At 45.1% G+C, this 17980-nt stretch overlaps 1 protein-coding gene across 1 annotated transcript in view; it reads right to left on the bottom strand.

Annotated features, from left to right (window-relative positions):
- Plscr5 (phospholipid scramblase family member 5) overlaps positions 1-17549 on the bottom strand; it is a 66083-nt gene extending 48534 nt beyond the window's left edge. Inside the window, exon 1 of the mRNA XM_042697559.1 lies at positions 17396-17549. Coding sequence (XP_042553493.1) covers positions 17396-17549 — 154 coding nt within the window. The remainder of the gene's footprint in view (positions 1-17395) is intronic.
- Positions 17550-17980: the final 431 nt, after the last annotated feature.

The raw sequence follows: 17980 nt of genomic DNA, 5'->3' as shown, positions 1-17980 counted from the left end.
ATTATCTGTATGTAATTAGGCACTGTACTCAGCCCCAAGAAAATTCATAACACGCTTCATGACTACTCTCAAAATCCAGAGCCGTTTGGGTTAATACTTTAAAGGCACTCAGCTCTGAGGGAACACAAAGCATGTCAGAAGTCTCTGTTCCCGCGGGGTCACTGTTTGTATAAGAACTAAGGTTTTGAGATCTCTGTTCAAGAGATACAGGGTCACTAAAGTCCTTTTTGTAAACAAACAAGCAAACTCACCTGAATGAATACAATTTCTACTCGCTGAAACAAGATGATTGTGCTAGGTAAAGCACGGTTGAGAAGGACAAAGTCCACGTTTTCTCTCGAGAGCTGGAGGTAAAAGATAAACATGTACATAAACACAGAGCGGAGAAGTAAAATCCTGGGATGCCGTCCTCATCTCGGATCACAGAGTTGATGGTGCTAACGATCTAAATCTAAGTAGGAAGAAAGTAGATGCCTAAGGGAGCCTTGTTCCTTGTATTATCTTTTGTACCCGATGGTGTCCTAGGGACTTGAGTAAATTAGATCCTCTACTGAATAACTAACCTCAGTGCAAACCGTTATATATATCTATAATTAGTGGAAGTCCTGGGGATCGGGTCCAGGGTGCTGTCACTTAGCTTTTTCTACTCAAGGTTAATGCTCTACCTCTTGAGCAACAGCTCCACTTGCTGGCTTTTGGGTGATTCATTGGAGTCTCACAGACTTTCCTGCTGGGGCTGGCTTTGAACCTGAAGCCTCAGATCTCAGTCTCCTGAGTAGCTGTGATGACATCGATGCATCGATGTCATTTTAGACTTTGCAGATAGCAGACCATTGGTTGGACGTTAACCGCAAGTTCTTTGGAATGGAGAAGAAAAGGCTTCATTTAAAGCAAAAACGCTGGATAAGGATTTCTTTTCTCTCTGGGGAATGGGCAGACCTGTTTCAGACAGAAAGCATTCTCTCCCCAGCGGCTCATTCTTGGCCTGGAAGGCAGGAATGGGTTTGTTTGCATAAGCCACCCCCCACCCCCCCCTTAGGCAGCTACCTGTGGAGCCCAGGCTGCACTGGCAGAGAGGTTTCTTCAAACAATAGTTACATATTTCCCTCACTGGCTTGAAGCTTTCCATATGGCCCTTCCAGGCTCAGCATATAATCTGCAGGCTCTTCATTTTAAGAGGCTTTATTTCACAATAAATAATAATAATAAACATTGTGAAAACTCACAGAAGAATTCTATGCCTTGCACTGAAGTTTCGGAGTAATCGAACCCTCAGCCAGATAAAAGGGTAAGATGAACAGGGGAAACTTCACGGAAGTAGCAGGCTGTCTTTCCGTGAGCCGGCTGTGTGTCCATCTTCCCCCGTTAGCTCTGGCTGCAGACCCATCTTACTCTCCACGCCTGGCCTTGCGTCCTGCCTTCCGGTACGGACAGCATCTCCCTGGAGGAGGATTGAACTAGAAGGGTTGGAAAAGCAACAAGCTGGGGTCTGGGCTGTATTCCACGTGAGCAAGTGTGCAGGCGCGCGGCTCAGAGAGAGACTCAGATGCCCTCTTCCAGGGCTTTCTCCTCGCCGTCTCGCTGGTGGTGTGAGAAATGATTGAATAATTAGCTCATGTTCGTAGTTTTTTTTCCTTTTTTGAGGGTGGAAGGCACCAGGGAAGGCAGAATGCTGAGCCTTCTTGATGTACCTTGGGAGTGAGGCAAAAGTGATTTGCAGCCTTATCAGTTCTTTGAAAAGTGTGGCTCGCCGCATTTACAGTTTTCCCCGGCAGTTTGTCAGAACTGGAAAGTTCTTAGCCAGGTTTTGAAGATGAAACGTGGCCCACGGAGAGCAGATTAATCTGCAAAAATCATTTCCCTCTCTCCCCCTGTATCTTACCAACTGATAGTGCTCAAAATAGAATAAAACTCCGGGATAGAATTCCAAAAGCTGAGTTAATAAAGCATGATTTCGACAGCAATTACAACTCATCTATTATCACTTGATTGAGTGTGCTGGAGTTCTCCTAATTAGCGCAACTGAATCCCAGCAAATCTTTGTCACAGAAGTGGAGTGCGTGTGTTGTAAAGACAACGGGCAAAATACTCTTCAGTTCTGGACGGCTTCGGTGGGTTTTGTTCAGCATGTTTCAGTAATTCATCGCTGATATCAACGTCGATGACGGGAGTTAAATTTGTTTCTTGTAGGATCCTTTCAACCAGTTGAGCAGGAGAACTAAGTTTTTTCTTTCCTGGTTACCAGGCAAATTGTACAGTGAGCTTTCTCTCTTCTCCCACGAAATGAATAGATCGGGCTGATAAAACGTGGTATGGATCCACGATGTAATGTTTTGTTGTTGCTTTTTTTAAGTTGCACACCGTTTTCCTGGGGTAAACCTGCTGTAGGAGCTGCTTCTCCAAGGAAAACTGCACGAGACACCTTCTAGAAGCCCAAGAGGGAAGGGATGTCTTGAAAACTCTCTATTTCTCTTTTTAATTAATTAATTAATTTTTATTTTTTATTTTTGCTGATCCTGGGGCTTGAAACTCAGGGCCTAGGCACTGTCCCTGAGCTTTTGTGCTCAAGACTAACACTCTACCCCTGGAGCTACTGCTCCATTTCCAGGATTTCTGGTGGTTCGTTGAAGATGAAAAAGTCTCATGGATTTTCCTACCAGGCTGCCTTTGAACCAGGATCCTCAGATCTCAGCCTCCTGAGTAGCGAGGATGACAGGCGTGAGCCACCAGCACCCGGGTCTCCTTTTATTCTTAAGGAACAATGTACATCTGCGATTCTCGGTTGGATGATTGTCCCCTTCCTGTAGAACTGGGGTGTGTCACTCCCTGCCCGAAAATGTCTCTGTGGAGGAATGGGCTGCCAGCCTTCTGGGGCGCCCTTCAACGGGGCCTGGCGCTTCCCCCTTGTTCTTTGTGCTCTGCGCTTGCTTTGTGTGCCCCACGCTTTGGTGAGAAGGCACCACCTGTCCTCTCTGACCTGGGGAGCGGTGAGTGAATAGACGCACAGCCCTGAATCACGGAATCGCAACCCCAGACAGGGCGCTTCTACGGGACAGGTCCCTGGATTCTGTGAGCACCTTCAGAAAGCTGTGTTTCAGTAAGTCACAGGAACCCGGGGAAGAATTATTGCTTCCTTCACTTTGTGGTTGGGTCTGTCGACAAGAAGGAGAAGAAGGAAAAAAAAAAAAAAAAAAGCTAAAACTATCCAAGCCAGATGGCCGTCAAGGAAATGCCTTCAATGCTGCTTTCGCAGTAATGACGCCCCAGGAAGGGCGCTTTTATGGCCGGTCACCACGGCCCTGCTGGTCCAGGCCATCTGCTGCCTGCATCTCGTGGCAGAGAGCTCGCTGGTGAACTCTGTTTCCTATTTCCCGAGCGGTGAGGCCCCGGGGGTCTGGCTCCCCCCAAGGCCGGCGTTTTCAAAGAATGATCATTGGGACATAAACGATGAAGGAAGAGGCCACGCGCTGGCCTCCAGTAAGACCTCGGCGGCCGCCAGGGACACTTTGGAAGTCCATACGTCATTTCTAAGTCAGCAGAACTTGCTCCTGTTTCTGCACAGGAGAGAACCTGTTAGCAAGGAGAAAATTAGAGAACTACCCTCCCAAAACACCCATTTCCTCCTTCGGGAGACGGTCTTTTCTCACTTGACACAAGCTCTGCGGCAGGGGAATGATAAAGCGTAAGGACAGGCCTTTGCGGACGGTCCTCGAGATTCCTTCACTCCTGGCAGACAGCAGTGGTAGCAGATAGGAAATTCGGCTGACTTGCAGAAAACGAAATGAACTCGAGTGTGTGTGTGTGTGTGTTGGGCTCCTAAATAAAGTTAAGTGTTGTGGTGCCTGGCTACAATTCCAGCACTCAAGAGGCTCAGACAAGACTATTAGAAGCAATCTATCCATCTATCTATCTACCTTCTCTCTCTCTCTCTCTCTGCCTATCATCTATCTATCTGTCTATCTGTCTATCTATCTGTCTATCTATCTATCTATCTATCTATCTATCTATCTATCTATCTATCTATCTATCTATCTATCTATCTATCTACCTATCCATCTATCTATCTATCTACCTATCCATCCATCCATCTATCCGTCTATCCCTCTATCTACCCCTCTATCCATCTATCTACCCATCTCTCTCTCTCTCTCTCTCTATCTGTTACATTCATCTTTCTCAGGGCACTATCCATTCAGATGAACAGCTCTAATTCATGCCTTTTAAGCAAAGGCGTAGCTTTGGGATTGCGGTAACTTCTAAGCAGACTTGTAAGTTTGGATTCTCGGAGCTCAGCCCTTGCTTCCAGCCCTTTCTGTCAATCACCAGGTCAACTATTTGGGGAGAGGTTATCTACTAACTCACAACCATCACCTCCTGAATGACTCTCTCGAGAAAAACCAGTCAACTCCCCAGCTAGGATGGGAAGCCTTAGAAAGGGGAGAGAATGCCAGAAGGGCCGTTGGTTCTGCTTTCTTTTCACGAGAGCTGCGGGAAGGAGCATGCACGTGTGGAAGGCAGCCGCACGCAGAACCCCTCCATGCTTTCACAGGGAGAGGTGGCAACGCAGCCTCAGCGTGATCGTCGTCCTGGATGAGGCACAATGCGTTCTCAGCTTCGGGGTGAGAGGAGTTTGTATTTTTAGGTGCGGTGTGATTCGTTTTAACTTTGTTGGGCTGATAATTATCATTAAGGTAGGCTCATGAATAAGTCATGATGGACGGAAGCGGCTGATCTACCTAGAGATGGCTCACCCAGTCAGACAGTATTCTGTACGTTCACCTAGTATCGCCGCCGAAGAACAGCGTTCAGCCTGTCGCTTGAAACAACTCCGGGGGCGGACACTTCCTGATCCCTGATTCCTCCAGTCTTTCAATGAAGGAACCTGCCCCGAAATTTGAGGGGTGCGAGCTTAGTGAGAGTCCTTGCTCCGTATGCACAAGGCCCCGGGTTCCATCCATGGCCACGTGCCTGCGTTATGAGGTTATTTGTGAATGACATATTTGGAAACATGACTACAGTTTCCTTCTGTTGTTTCCAAATATAGTAGCTTCTGGAAGCCTGCAACATATCCAGCTTCGAGGACCAACGTGACCAGGCACTGCAGGTGCCCCGCCCCCCCCCCAACCTCCCGCCGGCCTTCCTACATCTCTTCATAGGAAGAAAATAACTTTTTTCCCCCCACACAGGAGCTGGGCAGTTTGGAAGTGAAGTGGAGGCTCTGAGGCTGGATGAGCAGAAGGATTAAAGACAGCCCCCACTGCGATGGGTTTCTTAGTCTATTTTCTCTTTCCTTCTCTAATTCTTTGAGGAATGCTGCTGTTGCCCAGAGAAGACATTGATTGTGCTGATTGCTTTTGGCCATTGGCCTTTAAAAAAAAACGCACAATATTCATTCAGCCAATCTGTGATCCTGGGAGAGCTTACCACTGCCCAGTACTCGGCACTTCAACCAAAATGAGCAGGGCTCACGGTCTTGCGGCGTTGAATGGTATGACGGGGTGATGCTACCAGGAGCAGCAAGCATGCCTATCAAATAGACACATCAGTCGGTAAGATAGATAACCACAGGTAGACAACTCAAACGAGATCTCTTGTGTTTACCCTAGAAAAAGTCCAATCGGCATAGATCGAAGACCCAAAGGTAAGATAGAAAACTCCGAAACGACTACAGGAAGACTTCAAGGAAACACTTCAAGACAGGCCTAGGCACGAACTTTCCAAACAACCCTCCTGACAAATGGTTTTGCATCCCATTAAAAGGCTTCTTTCTCTACCCTGAAGGAAACAATTAACAGTGCGAAGAAATGGTATGGTCTGGGGGGTGTGTGTGGGGTGGGGGAGGTTGTGGGGAGCAGATATCTTTATCAGCTATTGTTTTGAGAAAGGGTTCATAGCCAGACTTTATAAGAACAAATGATCCAACCAGTCTGGGTGCAAATCGACAAAACTGACGTTTCTCAAAATACGTGAGATAAACACCCACAACAAATAAATCACCGTCTTCAGCCACCAGGAAGAATGCCAGTCACAACAATACTGAGATTCCTGTCAGGAATCAAGGAAACAGAGACACAAAGAAGAAAGGAGGAGGAGGAGGGGAAAGGGAGGGGGAGGGGGAGGGGAGGGGAGGGGAGGGGAGAGGGAGGGGAGGGGGAGGGGAGGGGAGGGGGAGAGGGGAGGGAAGGGGGAGGGGGAGAGGGGAGGGGGAGAGACCGCTCCACACGTTTGGTGGGAACCGAACTTCACGTCACCATGATGGATACCCGTATGGAGGTGTGTCAGAGAAAGGCGGAAAAATAGAACTAGCTTCAAATCCAGCCATTTCACTCCTGGGTCCAGAAAGGAAACAAAATCGGGATACAGTAGAGGTACGGTTATATCCGTGTTCAGCCCTGAAGAACACAGACAATGTCATTGGCAAGAAGTGGAAGATGATCGTGTACAAAGCAAGCCCGGAGTCAGAGAGATCAATATGGAGTTCTTCTCTCAAATGTGGGCTCCAAGAGTGGGTGGAAGTGAGTGAACTGGAAGCGGGGTCACTGGGGACGTGGGGTGGGACTCAGGCAGGGTAACGGGTGAGCAGATGCCCACGTGGAAAATGTCGCCGTGAGTCCCAGGGCCCTGAAGTGACCCGTGCAGGCTCTGGGACCCGCTCGCTCCACACCGGGCCCTGCTGCTGTTCCGTGTCCTGGGATTCCCATTCGTGTCTCTCTCTCTCCCCTTCCCTGCTCTTCTTCCACCCCCCCTCCGCCCCCAGTTCCTGCTGTGTGTGTGTGTGTGTGTGTGTGTGAGTGTGTGTGTGTGTGTGTAAGAGAGAGAGAGAGAGAGAGATCACTTGCACACGAATCCAACCCACAGGTTTCACGCGCTCAGGAGATCTGGCTTGAACACGCTGCTGTCTGGGACATGAAGCCGTCCACTGTTTAAAAGCACAACATGGGCTTTGTTGCAAGCCTGTGTTCTGTTCTCCTCTGAGTGCTCCCCCAGGCCCGTGTCCAGGCTTTCCGGGGTGCAGGCTGAGTTTGCCTTACCATCCTCCGGCCCCAGTGTGCACCTGGGAAGTGCATCTCACTCACCATGAACCAACCAACCGTGGTGAGCGTGCCGGGGCCCGGCACGGTTAATCCCATGCAAGTATGTATTGGAACCGTCTGACTGTATTCATCTTCCTAATGTCTTTCCCGCTTGTTAAAGTGAAGTTTAAGAAGCTCCTGGAGGAATAATCGGCAGCTTATAAGGGATCGGGGACGGAAAAACTTTTGGTTCTGTGTGCTTAATTAGTTTCTAATTTCTCCGTAATCTCATCACCAGTCTCTCACAGAAAATAATATTGACCCTAGATGGAGGACAAGCGGGTGCTGGCAGTTCCGATCATTCTCCAGGGGGGGTTCACTAAATTACTTACGGGGCCTCAGGTACTACTAATTCATATTAAACCTCACCTCCCGTGTCATCATAAATTCGGTGAGTAAATAGTGCCCTGTAAACATAGCGAGCTTATTATTAGAGTTAGGCGGAATCGAGCGCCGGGGTGGGGGGAAGTGCTTTGAGCCTAACATAGCTGACGCACGGAGCGAACAGACAGCAAAGACAGACAGAAAAAGCTCATCCTTTGAAGTAAATCGCAAATGGCTGACCTGATCATTGAGTGATGGGAAAATTTGACGCTGGTATCTGAGATGGATGACGCCGGTACCATCGGCAATGAGTCACTGGAATGACTGTAGACTCATCTCTCCATTTCCTCTTCACAGGTAAGGGTGTGAGAGGCTTGCTGTTAGATGGAGTAGATGTCCATTTTCCAAATGCTACTCTGTTTTCTTCCTTCGTGGTTGCGGTCCCACAGGGGTGAAGTGTACCTCCTCTGGCGTGAACCCTTCGTAATCTAGCAGTATTTCTGCCCCGTCTTCCATGGCCTCCTACATGACTTGGCACCTGGACATTTTATTTCACAAGTGAGACTCTAGACACCAAACGTCCCCTGGGAGATGAGCTCTGTCTCCTGGGAGGAGCCGTAAGGGCCGGGAGGTCGAGAAACCCAATGAAAATAGGAAACCCTATTTCCTCATCCACCTTCTACTGGAAATAAGACACAATCTGTGAAGACACCATGGCTGAAGCCATACCAAGGGCAGGAAGGCAGCCCAGCAGGTGGGGGCTGGAGCAGGGGATGGGATTTGCTGACCAACTGCAAGAAGGCCTTGAAGGGGCTTCGGACTGATCTGGTAATCACCCCCAGAATCTCTGCATTTTTAAAAAATTTCCAATCCATCCCGAGTTCTTTGGGCAAAGCTCTCCCAACGGTTCCCGGGACCGGGATTTTGGGTGACGTTGACACTTCGGTTCGGGGGTCATCCTCAATTTTGGTATAAAGGCTCCATCCAGCTGTGGGATGGAAGAGGAGCAACCACATAAAACGCCAACCAAACAGAGACTTCGTCTCTTGCTCATGGTCCACAGAGCCCAGTGAAAACACTGAGTCAGAGGAGATGCGTCTTCTACCGAAGGCCAGCATTAAGCTCTCAGACTTCAAGGTAAAGCAGAAAACCTGGTGTCTCTTGCTGTCTTGTTTTCTCGCCACAAACGGAAGAAAACAAACATGAAGGCAGGGCAGCGGGAAGTTGGCTGCATCCCTTCCCAGGCAAAGCTGGCGTGTGGGTCAGCCAGCCCTGGTCGCAAGCGGAAACCTGGGAGCGTGCCACCGGCTCTAGTTAGCAAATGCCCCCTTGTAAGATGAAATCTGTCTCCTCCGAGGAGCCAGAAGGTCCAGGAGGTTGAGAAACCCAATTGAAAGCATATTTTCTCGTCCACCTCCTACTAGAAACCAGACACGATTTGTGAGAACAATAGGGCTTCAGCCATAGTAAGCTTCCTTTTCTTTAAAAAAAAAATTCTATTAGAGTGATCGTTTGAACAGTGATGTGTCCTGGGATGTGTCTTTCAATGTAAAATGTGAATTGGCATATGTTTATTTTCCCTTCCAAAAGTACAATTAATTTGGATTTAGAGAACTATGCAATTGGTTCTCCGGAGGTACACAGAAATGTACTGACACATGCAACCAAACCAACCGGTGAGAAGATGAAGAAATGATATGTAGATCAGAACATAGTGATAGCTGTACTTATTTTCTTTTCCTTTTAACGTCGTAAGAAATCATGTCGCCATAGCTCAGTATCTGAGCCTCTGTTGCTCGTTTTCTCTGTAGCCGGTGCTTGCAATTTTCCTCCAAGGGTTCCATCAAGTTCATTCTGTGTAGAACTAAAACTCGATTCGGGTGGATCGTGGTGAGTGAAAACTAATTCAGTTACATGCTACTTTTGAAATTTAGAGGAATTTTTTAAAATGATATTCTGTTTGGTTGGATTAAAAGATTGGTCAGTGGAAATTTTCTCCTGCCTCCCAGGAGAAATTTCATCATGACAACTAAAGAACTCTTTATAAAAATGTTTTCTGGGGAAGTGCATGGAAATATTAAGGAGAAAAGCTAGATTTCTATGGGAGAGAGAAGAATATCAGTTTCACTTTATGTGATATAGATCCATCCATCTATCTATCCATCTGTCTATGTACCTATCTATCCTTCACTGGGGAAGCATCGTGTTCAGAGCTTGTACCTTTCCTTTTATATGATGAGGTTTAGAAAGATGAAGGGCCAGACTGCTCGTGTTTACATCTGGAGAATAAAAAGCAGCTAGGTTTATGAGAGAAAGAGAAAAAAGGCCATTCCGTGAAACACTATGTCAGACGCATTCTGTCAGAATTCCAGAAATAGCGAGATGTTAAATAGATAATTAAAATGTCTTCAAGGTTTACACCATGGGGACTTAGGGTTTTAATCATGTCGTGTCTATTCATCAGAAGTTTGTGCTTTTATCTCCATCTGATTTTGTGATGGTATCTTTGGGAGGGGGAAAGAAAGAGCAAGAAGCCCTGGGCATCACACATGCCGTGCTTTGCTGGGATCGGATAATAGCGTGATTTGCTCCTAGGTGCGGTGGCTTTAGTGGACAATATGGGCCTCTCTGTGTCTGACAAGATGGAGGGGCTGTGGGAGCCTCGTTACCCCGTGCTGGAAGGATATTTTTACCCCATTTTTGGGGGGGGGGAGGGAGGGAGAGAAACATCAAGCAGAAGACAGCAATGATGTAAAGAGATCTCCTCCTAAACATTCTTTAAACGCAACACAGACATGAACAGAACACAAGGAGGCAAAGAGTATTTCCTGAAGGAGGAAGCAGGTAGCTAACCTGTCCTGGGCGTTGATGGGAGTTTGAAGTCCATCCGTGGAGGCCTGTCACGAAGGTGGTAGTTTTCCATTCCCCCCAGCCCCTCTTTCTCTCTGAACAAATACATCCCATGTGTGTGGCCACTGTGGTAACTCTGACCTTTAGAACTGGCAAATAAAATGGCCGTCCATCAACACACTCTGGCACCTTAAAATTCGGGTTCCTCACATGGGAAGTCGGACCCAACCGGAAACACATAGAATACCGGTCTCACCGTTAATAATAAATAAATAACCTACGCCCTCAGAATCATTTTTCTCTGAGAGTTCTCGTTGCGGCGTTTTGGATTTAGGTTAGATAACGCAGATCTTTCTCCTGGGTTTGGGGAGGGGACAAATATGTTGTAAGTCATATTTTAATATCCCTTCATTTTCTTGCCAAGAAGAGATCGACCGCTACAGAGCAAGATGAGGAGGAAAACACGTCGGCAGACATGGACTCCCCTTGTAACTCCCTTCCGTGGAAGGGAGGAAGGGGGAAGTGGAGAAAGCCCATCCGTGGGCTGCCGTGGTACACACAAGTGTGCTACGTCCACAGACCTTGTCTATAATTGATTTACTTGGGCCAGAGGGTCCGAATGTGAGCCAGGGCCGGGGGACGTTTGACGGCCGGCAACGCAGAACTGCTTTCCCTGGTGGGAGTGTGTGTCGCGTACTGTCAATTACACGATGAAAAGTACGGCCGTGAGTCTTGCCACAGCCCTCAAACGAGCACCGGCGTTTGAAACTGAATCACAGGCTCCCACGTGCAACCCTTAACGAAAAAAAACACCACCCCTTAATAGTATATAAGTATGTTTATGAAGCGTGTGTAAATATGTTTATACAGCGCATATACTCGCATCCATTATGCTATCTGGGAGGCTGGCGGTATTGAACTGCTGTTGGGAATTAGAAAACCTGAAGCCATTCAGCCCCCGCCGCTTCCCCTGGCCGAGCTATCTTCCAGGGTCTGTTTGCCCTCTGGTCAAGCGCAGGGCTGAGACAAAGTGAAATTTTGTTTCCCTCCGTGGGTATTTTTTAGTTATTTTTTTTCCCAAATTGCCATGAGGAAAACCCGAGTTGAGCAAAGAAGGTGTGAAATAAAAAGCGTGTGAAATAAAAGCAAATTCTCTCTGCTCTGGACTCACCTGGCCTTTCATTGTTGATGTTGGTCCGAGTAGTGCTGTTTTATGTGCAAAGATCACAGTACACACACACACACGCACACACACACGTCCCCAACTTTCCTCCGAACCACCCAGTCATCCAACCCATCCAACATCAGAAAATACTTGGTAGGGTATCAGCTTTTACCCAAACTCCTAGGAGAGTTACAGGCTGCCTTACAGCGTGAGGGTTGGGCTGGATTTTTCTGAAGGAAAAAAAAAAAACCCAAAAAACAAAAAACAAAAGCTTCTGATTTTCTCCAAAAACAGCATAATGATATCCTAACTGAAACAAAAATGAGGGTTCATGTTTTAATGCAAACTGAGTTTCGAAAAGTCTTAATTCCATTGAATTAAATATCCCCAGGTATTCATAACTATTAAAACATATTCAAAGCCTGAGGCTGGCTACACACACACACACACACACACACACACTTTTAAAACGTTCAGTTGCTACAAGTTAGACAAGAATTGCACTCACTGCCTTACTTATGTAACTGTAACCCCTCCGTACATCACCTCGACAATAACTTTTTTAAAAAACACACATTCAGTGGAATTAGATGATGAGTCAGATAACTTATCTGGATTTGGCTTTTATTCAAACTACTGGGCTAAACTTCTTAAACACTAGCCATCTGCCATTCCTGTATTAGTAGGTTCCACAATGTATTTCCCCGTAAACTTGTATTCAATCACTTTGTCAAGGCAATTGACGACAATTTCAAACAGATTTTAGTTAATGTTAATGAAAAAGTAAAATCAGGGCATTACCTATCAACTCTGCCTCAAGCCAGGAATTTTAAATAACTAAGCTTGAATATTTAAAGCACAAACTCATTTACATCAATCAGACATAATTTTTATTTTGCCTTTTTGAAAAATGATCTAAATACTCAATCATTTAGGAATGGAGATTGTAATTAAAACAGTATGCAATTTCATGTTAATCAGAAATTATGTGACGTATAGGGGCAGGTAACAAGATTCAGAATTGCATAAGGAAAGCTGAGACCAGCCTTTTAATATAAAGGCTGGGTTTTTTTGGGGGGGGGGTAACTTGGTAGGAAAAGATCGTAACTAGTAAGAAAAAATAAAACAACAACAAAGAAAGGTTTTTAACAAATCGGATGATGAGGTGCATGTAGAAATTAATATTATGCTCCAGCATTCTCTCTAGTGAGTAGCCTAGGTTGATTTATTCATTTAGGTAATTATGTTCAGCAATATTAGTAATTCACTGTTAAATTGAATTTGGAGAATGCACAATAAATTGAAACGCTCGTCATATTTCTTTCTCCCCGTGTAACAAGCAGGGAGTTCTACAAGTTGAATTCCCCAGGTTACAATTTGATCAAAAAGCGTTCCAGGCATTTACGGGCGTTATATGGTGAGGCTGCCATTGGATGGCAGTAAAATTCCACATCAATCACTTGCAGCCGCAGCGCCAAGCTGGGGACAGAGTGCGGGTTTTCTTTCATTATTGAAAGGCGGCGGAATGCGGGCTGAAAAGGGGGGTGGTAATAGCAACTAATTTTTTAAATTGCTCCTCACCCCCCCCAACTTCATTTCAAGGGAAATGCAATTTTAGAATAGTCACTTATCATAACTTGGGGTGTGGAGAAAGAGATTACGTTCTTGGCTTTTTCTTTTTCAGGAAATGAGAAATTGATTTCATCTTTTTAAAAAAAAAAAATTAAAAAAAAACAAAACCCAACTCAGTCCATCAAGAGAAGTTAACAAATGTATGTGATTGACTCTTTGGCTTTATCGAGGTCAGGTTAACGGTGCCTGTGGCCGAATTCACCGGCATCTCCCAGGTCTGGGGGAAATCCTTCCCCGTCTTCAAGTCTGTGGTTGTATTTCTAACACGAAATTAACAGAGCCGAAAGGGCTCCGTGCAAACCAAGTAAGAGCTTCTTCCCTAGATCCTGTAATGACAGGGGGGGCGGGGGGGGGGCTTGTCCTTGCCTTTAGATTTTTTAATTTTTATTTGTTTTTATTTGGTTAGGTGTAAGCATCTTCCATTACCATTTATTTGGGCAATAAAATGAACCGATTGTTTCCAGGAACTGTTCAGGGTGGCCTCATGCAATCTGTAAGGCTATTAATCAGGCTTTCCTGGGATCAAACCCACAGACTTCCCCCGATTTATCTTTCTCCTCGCATTATGTGTAAAGTCTATTAAAAGTTTATGGTGTTCCAAAGATCATATTAGGCACTAAAACCCAGGCGTTGAGTTCTCGCCTCCAAGATTGTTAGGAGAGGAGAGAAATAAATGAGTTGTCATGAATCCATTCTCATCACGAGACGTGTAAAAAGCGTGCACGGTGGAACAATATTCATTTATTTTTACGACAGTGCTTGGGAAGAGAAAAAGAGGAAGTGAAATAAACCTAGGGATATGCAATATTATTGCTTTAATGTGCAGGAAGTTAGGAAGGCTGGAATAAAGCACCTCGGGTGTGAGTGTATGTGTGTGTGTGTGTGTGTGTGTGTGTGTGTGTGTGTGTGTGTGTTTTGAAGTATATGATGTTTTACAGCTTTGGCCTAATTGAGCTAATGTGTTTATTTCTGAGGGGAAAGTTGATTGAATGTCTATTTAAGATGGCATTTGTATCTATTACATCTATGGAAATTGCCATTGCAGTATTTTTTAGTGTCGGTGCTATAAAATATTATTAAGTCAAATGTTCATATACTCCACGTTATAAAATTTGGGTAAACAATAAGAGACCTTTGCAGGTTGCACGGTGCGTGCAATTATCATACAGAACAAGGTTAAAAGCCGATGCGTGAATTTAAAATGTTTTATAGAGAAAAGAGTTTTGAAAGAGGGGAAGAAAAAGCCATCGGGTGAGATTTCTGAGCGTATCTTTTCTGCCACTGGATGCGTGTTCTCGGGAAAAGGCATTTCTTTTCACGGCCTTCGAAACAGGTCGGCGCCCTAACCTTCACCACACATTGATGGTGTATGCCTATAAATTCAGATGGAAATGTCAACGTCACAGGGAAATTTACGCAAGTGTTTTTTTTTAAACCTTGCTCTAAAATAAAAATAAAAAAGAACCTGTATCTTTTGAAATAAATACTAAAATGAGTCATAATACAGTGAATAATCAGAACCTGGGCACCTGGGTGTGTAGCACAGTACCTGAAATCCAGTTTATACGCTGCAAATGCTTACTGCAGTGGAAGGGTTAACAAGGGAGGTCAGATACCCCTGTGCGCGTCCACAGTCATCAGAACGAGGGTCTCAGCTCCCCGGAGAAGCAGGGAAAGGCTGCGGCAGGGGCTTGGAAAAAAGTCATGCCAGGAACTATGAACTCACGGGGGCTGGGGACGCTGTATCTGAGCTCTGCCGGCACTTCCCTTCCCTTCCCTTCCCTTCTTCCCGGCCGGCCGCTGCCCTGACCCTTGGGGCTGGAAGCCCCAGCTCACCTGCCCTCTCCCCAGCCAGAATTCCCAGCCACCCCCACTGACTCCGGCTCTGACCAGGCGGCGTTCACTTAACCCCAGTGCCTTCCTTCACCTTATGTTCAAGGAATCTCCAACCACGGTACCACCCTCACGGCCTTCCTTAGAGAGCATAGGAAGAAAATGCTATCTATTACTAATGATTTGCATGAAGATGCTATTCATATAATTGTATATGTTCCTATCACATTAATACTCCATACATGCCCAGGAAGTATATTTCTAATATATTATATTATATATAATTATTTATCCTATAATTTTATATATGTACATGTTTATCTATTGATATATTTATTTCACATGAATACTTATTTATATTAATATGAAGGTAATATAATTTTATGTTTGAGTAGCACATGAATATTTTATACTAATGTGTTAATATAATTTTATACATTAAAATATAATTTCATATATTAATTTCACATTTGTAAATACTTATATTAATATGAGATTAATATAATAATATTTTCATAGATCAATTTCACATTCAAAAATACTTATTTATATTAATATGAATTTGATATGATATATATTCATATATAATTTAATATATTAATTTCACAGTAACAAGTATTTATTTATATTAATATGAGATTAATATAATTTTTATATTAACATATAATTTCACATATTAATTTCACATTAACAGGTACTGGATTAGATTAACATGAGATTAATATAATTTTATATGTTAATGTAATGTATTAATTTCACATGAATACTTATTTATGTTAATATGAAATAATATAATTTTTTAGAGGAATATCACATTAATACTTGATACTATTATGTTGATATAATTTTATATATCAATATATAATTTTATCTATTAATTTCACAGTAGTAAATACTTTTTTATATTGATATGAGATTAATATAATTTGATAGATGAATATCACATGAATATTTGATACTAATATATTAATATAATTTTATATATCAATATATAATGTTATCTATTAGTTTCACAGTAGTAAATATTTATATGAGATTAATATATTTTGATAGGTGAATATCACATGAATACCTTATACTGATATTAATATATTTTAATATATTCATATTATTCTTATATAATATTAATACTATATAATAGTATTGTATATTATAATTAATATATAATATTATATATTATTTATATTAGTAGGATGCTAATATAACTTTATATACATAAATCACTTGAATACTTCATACTAATACAATATGAATCCCATTTTATTTTTTTTTGTTGTTGTTGTTGGTCGTGGGGCCTGAACTCAGGGCCTGGGCGCTGTCCCTCAGCTCTTCAGCTCAAGGCGAGCGCTCTACCACTTGAGCTACAGCACCACTTCCTGCTTTTTCTGTGTGTGTGGTGCTGAGGAATCAAACCCAGGGCTTCATGCATGGGAGGCCAGCACTCTACCATGGAGCCACCTTCCCAGCCCTGAATCCCATTTTATATATTAATATCACACGAGAACTAACTTATATTAATAGGATGGTCATGTACTGTTATATACTGGTGTCATACTCAGCACCACCTGTTACATTTATTTTATTGTATTGGTATTCCCCCAGAGGAGTAACTGCATAGTATATATACCCTAGTAGTAATATATATATATGTTTATATATATATATATATACATATGCACATATCTATGTATATATCTACCTGCGGTATGATAACGGTAGTATAACTACGGCGGGGGGCTGTCATCAGGGAGACACGCCAGGCCCCCCCGCCCTGCAGGTTCTGGTGACACATGCCGCTCAGGCCGAGGGGAGGGGGTGGGCTGGGGTTCGAGCGCGGCTCAGGACACGCACAGATCTCTGCCTCACGGGGCCCAGGCCTGGTAAACACCTTGTCCTCATAATGTGGTGAGGCAGGTTTGCAAGTACCACATAACCCAGGACGGAGAGAGAAGTGGGGACAGAGAATGGCGTGGGGGTCAGGGCTCCGGAGCTCTAAGGGCTTCCACTCTAATGCGAAGGACCAGAAGCCATTACTCTTCCTGGCAGGCCGGCCGGCACACCCACCGATGGTGGACGACGGTGTGATCTTTAATTAGATACACAGACCGTCCTCCTGTGGGCTCGGGGTGGGTGTTTATCCCAGCTTACGTCTGTCTTCTGAAAACCAGGAGGAGGACGGGCAGTGTGTCTGAAATGGACACCGGCTGTCAGCTTGAGGGCCTTCCTACACTTCCGGGCACGCTCCACCAACACCGCTTGGAAGCCAGACCCCACAGAGCAGGGATTTGAGCAGGGAAGAGGCTAGACAGCCCAAGAGGTCAGGAATCAGAGGCTTGGGATTTCCACGGACATTCCAGAAAGGCTACCTTTTAGAAAGAATATAATCTAAGAACTATAATATCATAATGTATGCATGCCCCGGATAATAGGAGCAACAGCCAAGCAGCCTCATCCTAAGAAACAACAGAAGCAAAAACTCCACGAGACCAAGGCCCGGAGCCGGTCATGTTCTGCTCACGTGGAGGCCCACCCTCTTCAGAGAAAGATGATCCGCCGCCCTGAACGGCAGAGGACAGACGGACGGACGACAGCGATGGACGCTTCTCGTCCACGGTGTTCTTAAAACACCAGATCCCAAAGACAGCCAGCACGCGCAGGGGAGTGGAGAACATGCCCTCCTCTGAAAAGCTCAAACCGTGACCGCCTCTGCAGGTGCGTGGAGCCGTCAGGATAGTCCAGAGGCGTCCGGCCGCGGCCACCAGAATCTGAGAAGTGACCCGACCCCTCCACAGCGGGGGAAAGAGATGTGGCAGCCGGGGAAACCAAGGCAGGGGGGGCTGTCCTGTGTCTCTGGGTGGGTGTGGTTGGGGAGGCGGTCCTCAGTCCTTGGAGGATGAAGACAGAGGCAGAGGAACACGCTGCCGGCACCCACGGCGGCAGCGCTGAGCATTCTGGTGTTTTCTGGAAGCCTGAGCAAGGCCGAATAGTGAATCCTCTACTGGATTGGGAGATGCACGGCCCCGGTGCCTGCGCAGAAAACCCCAGACGTGCAGCCTGGGTACAGACGCAGCCTGGCAAGGGAAGCTGATTTCAGAGGTGTCGC

The sequence above is a fragment of the Dipodomys spectabilis genome, unplaced genomic scaffold, assembly GCF_019054845.1.
Source record: "Dipodomys spectabilis isolate Male_0828 unplaced genomic scaffold, ASM1905484v1 ptg000222l, whole genome shotgun sequence".
NCBI lineage: Eukaryota > Metazoa > Chordata > Mammalia > Rodentia > Heteromyidae > Dipodomys > Dipodomys spectabilis.
The sequence above is the reverse complement of the archived record's forward strand: the minus strand, read 5'-3'. Positions and strand labels throughout refer to the sequence as shown.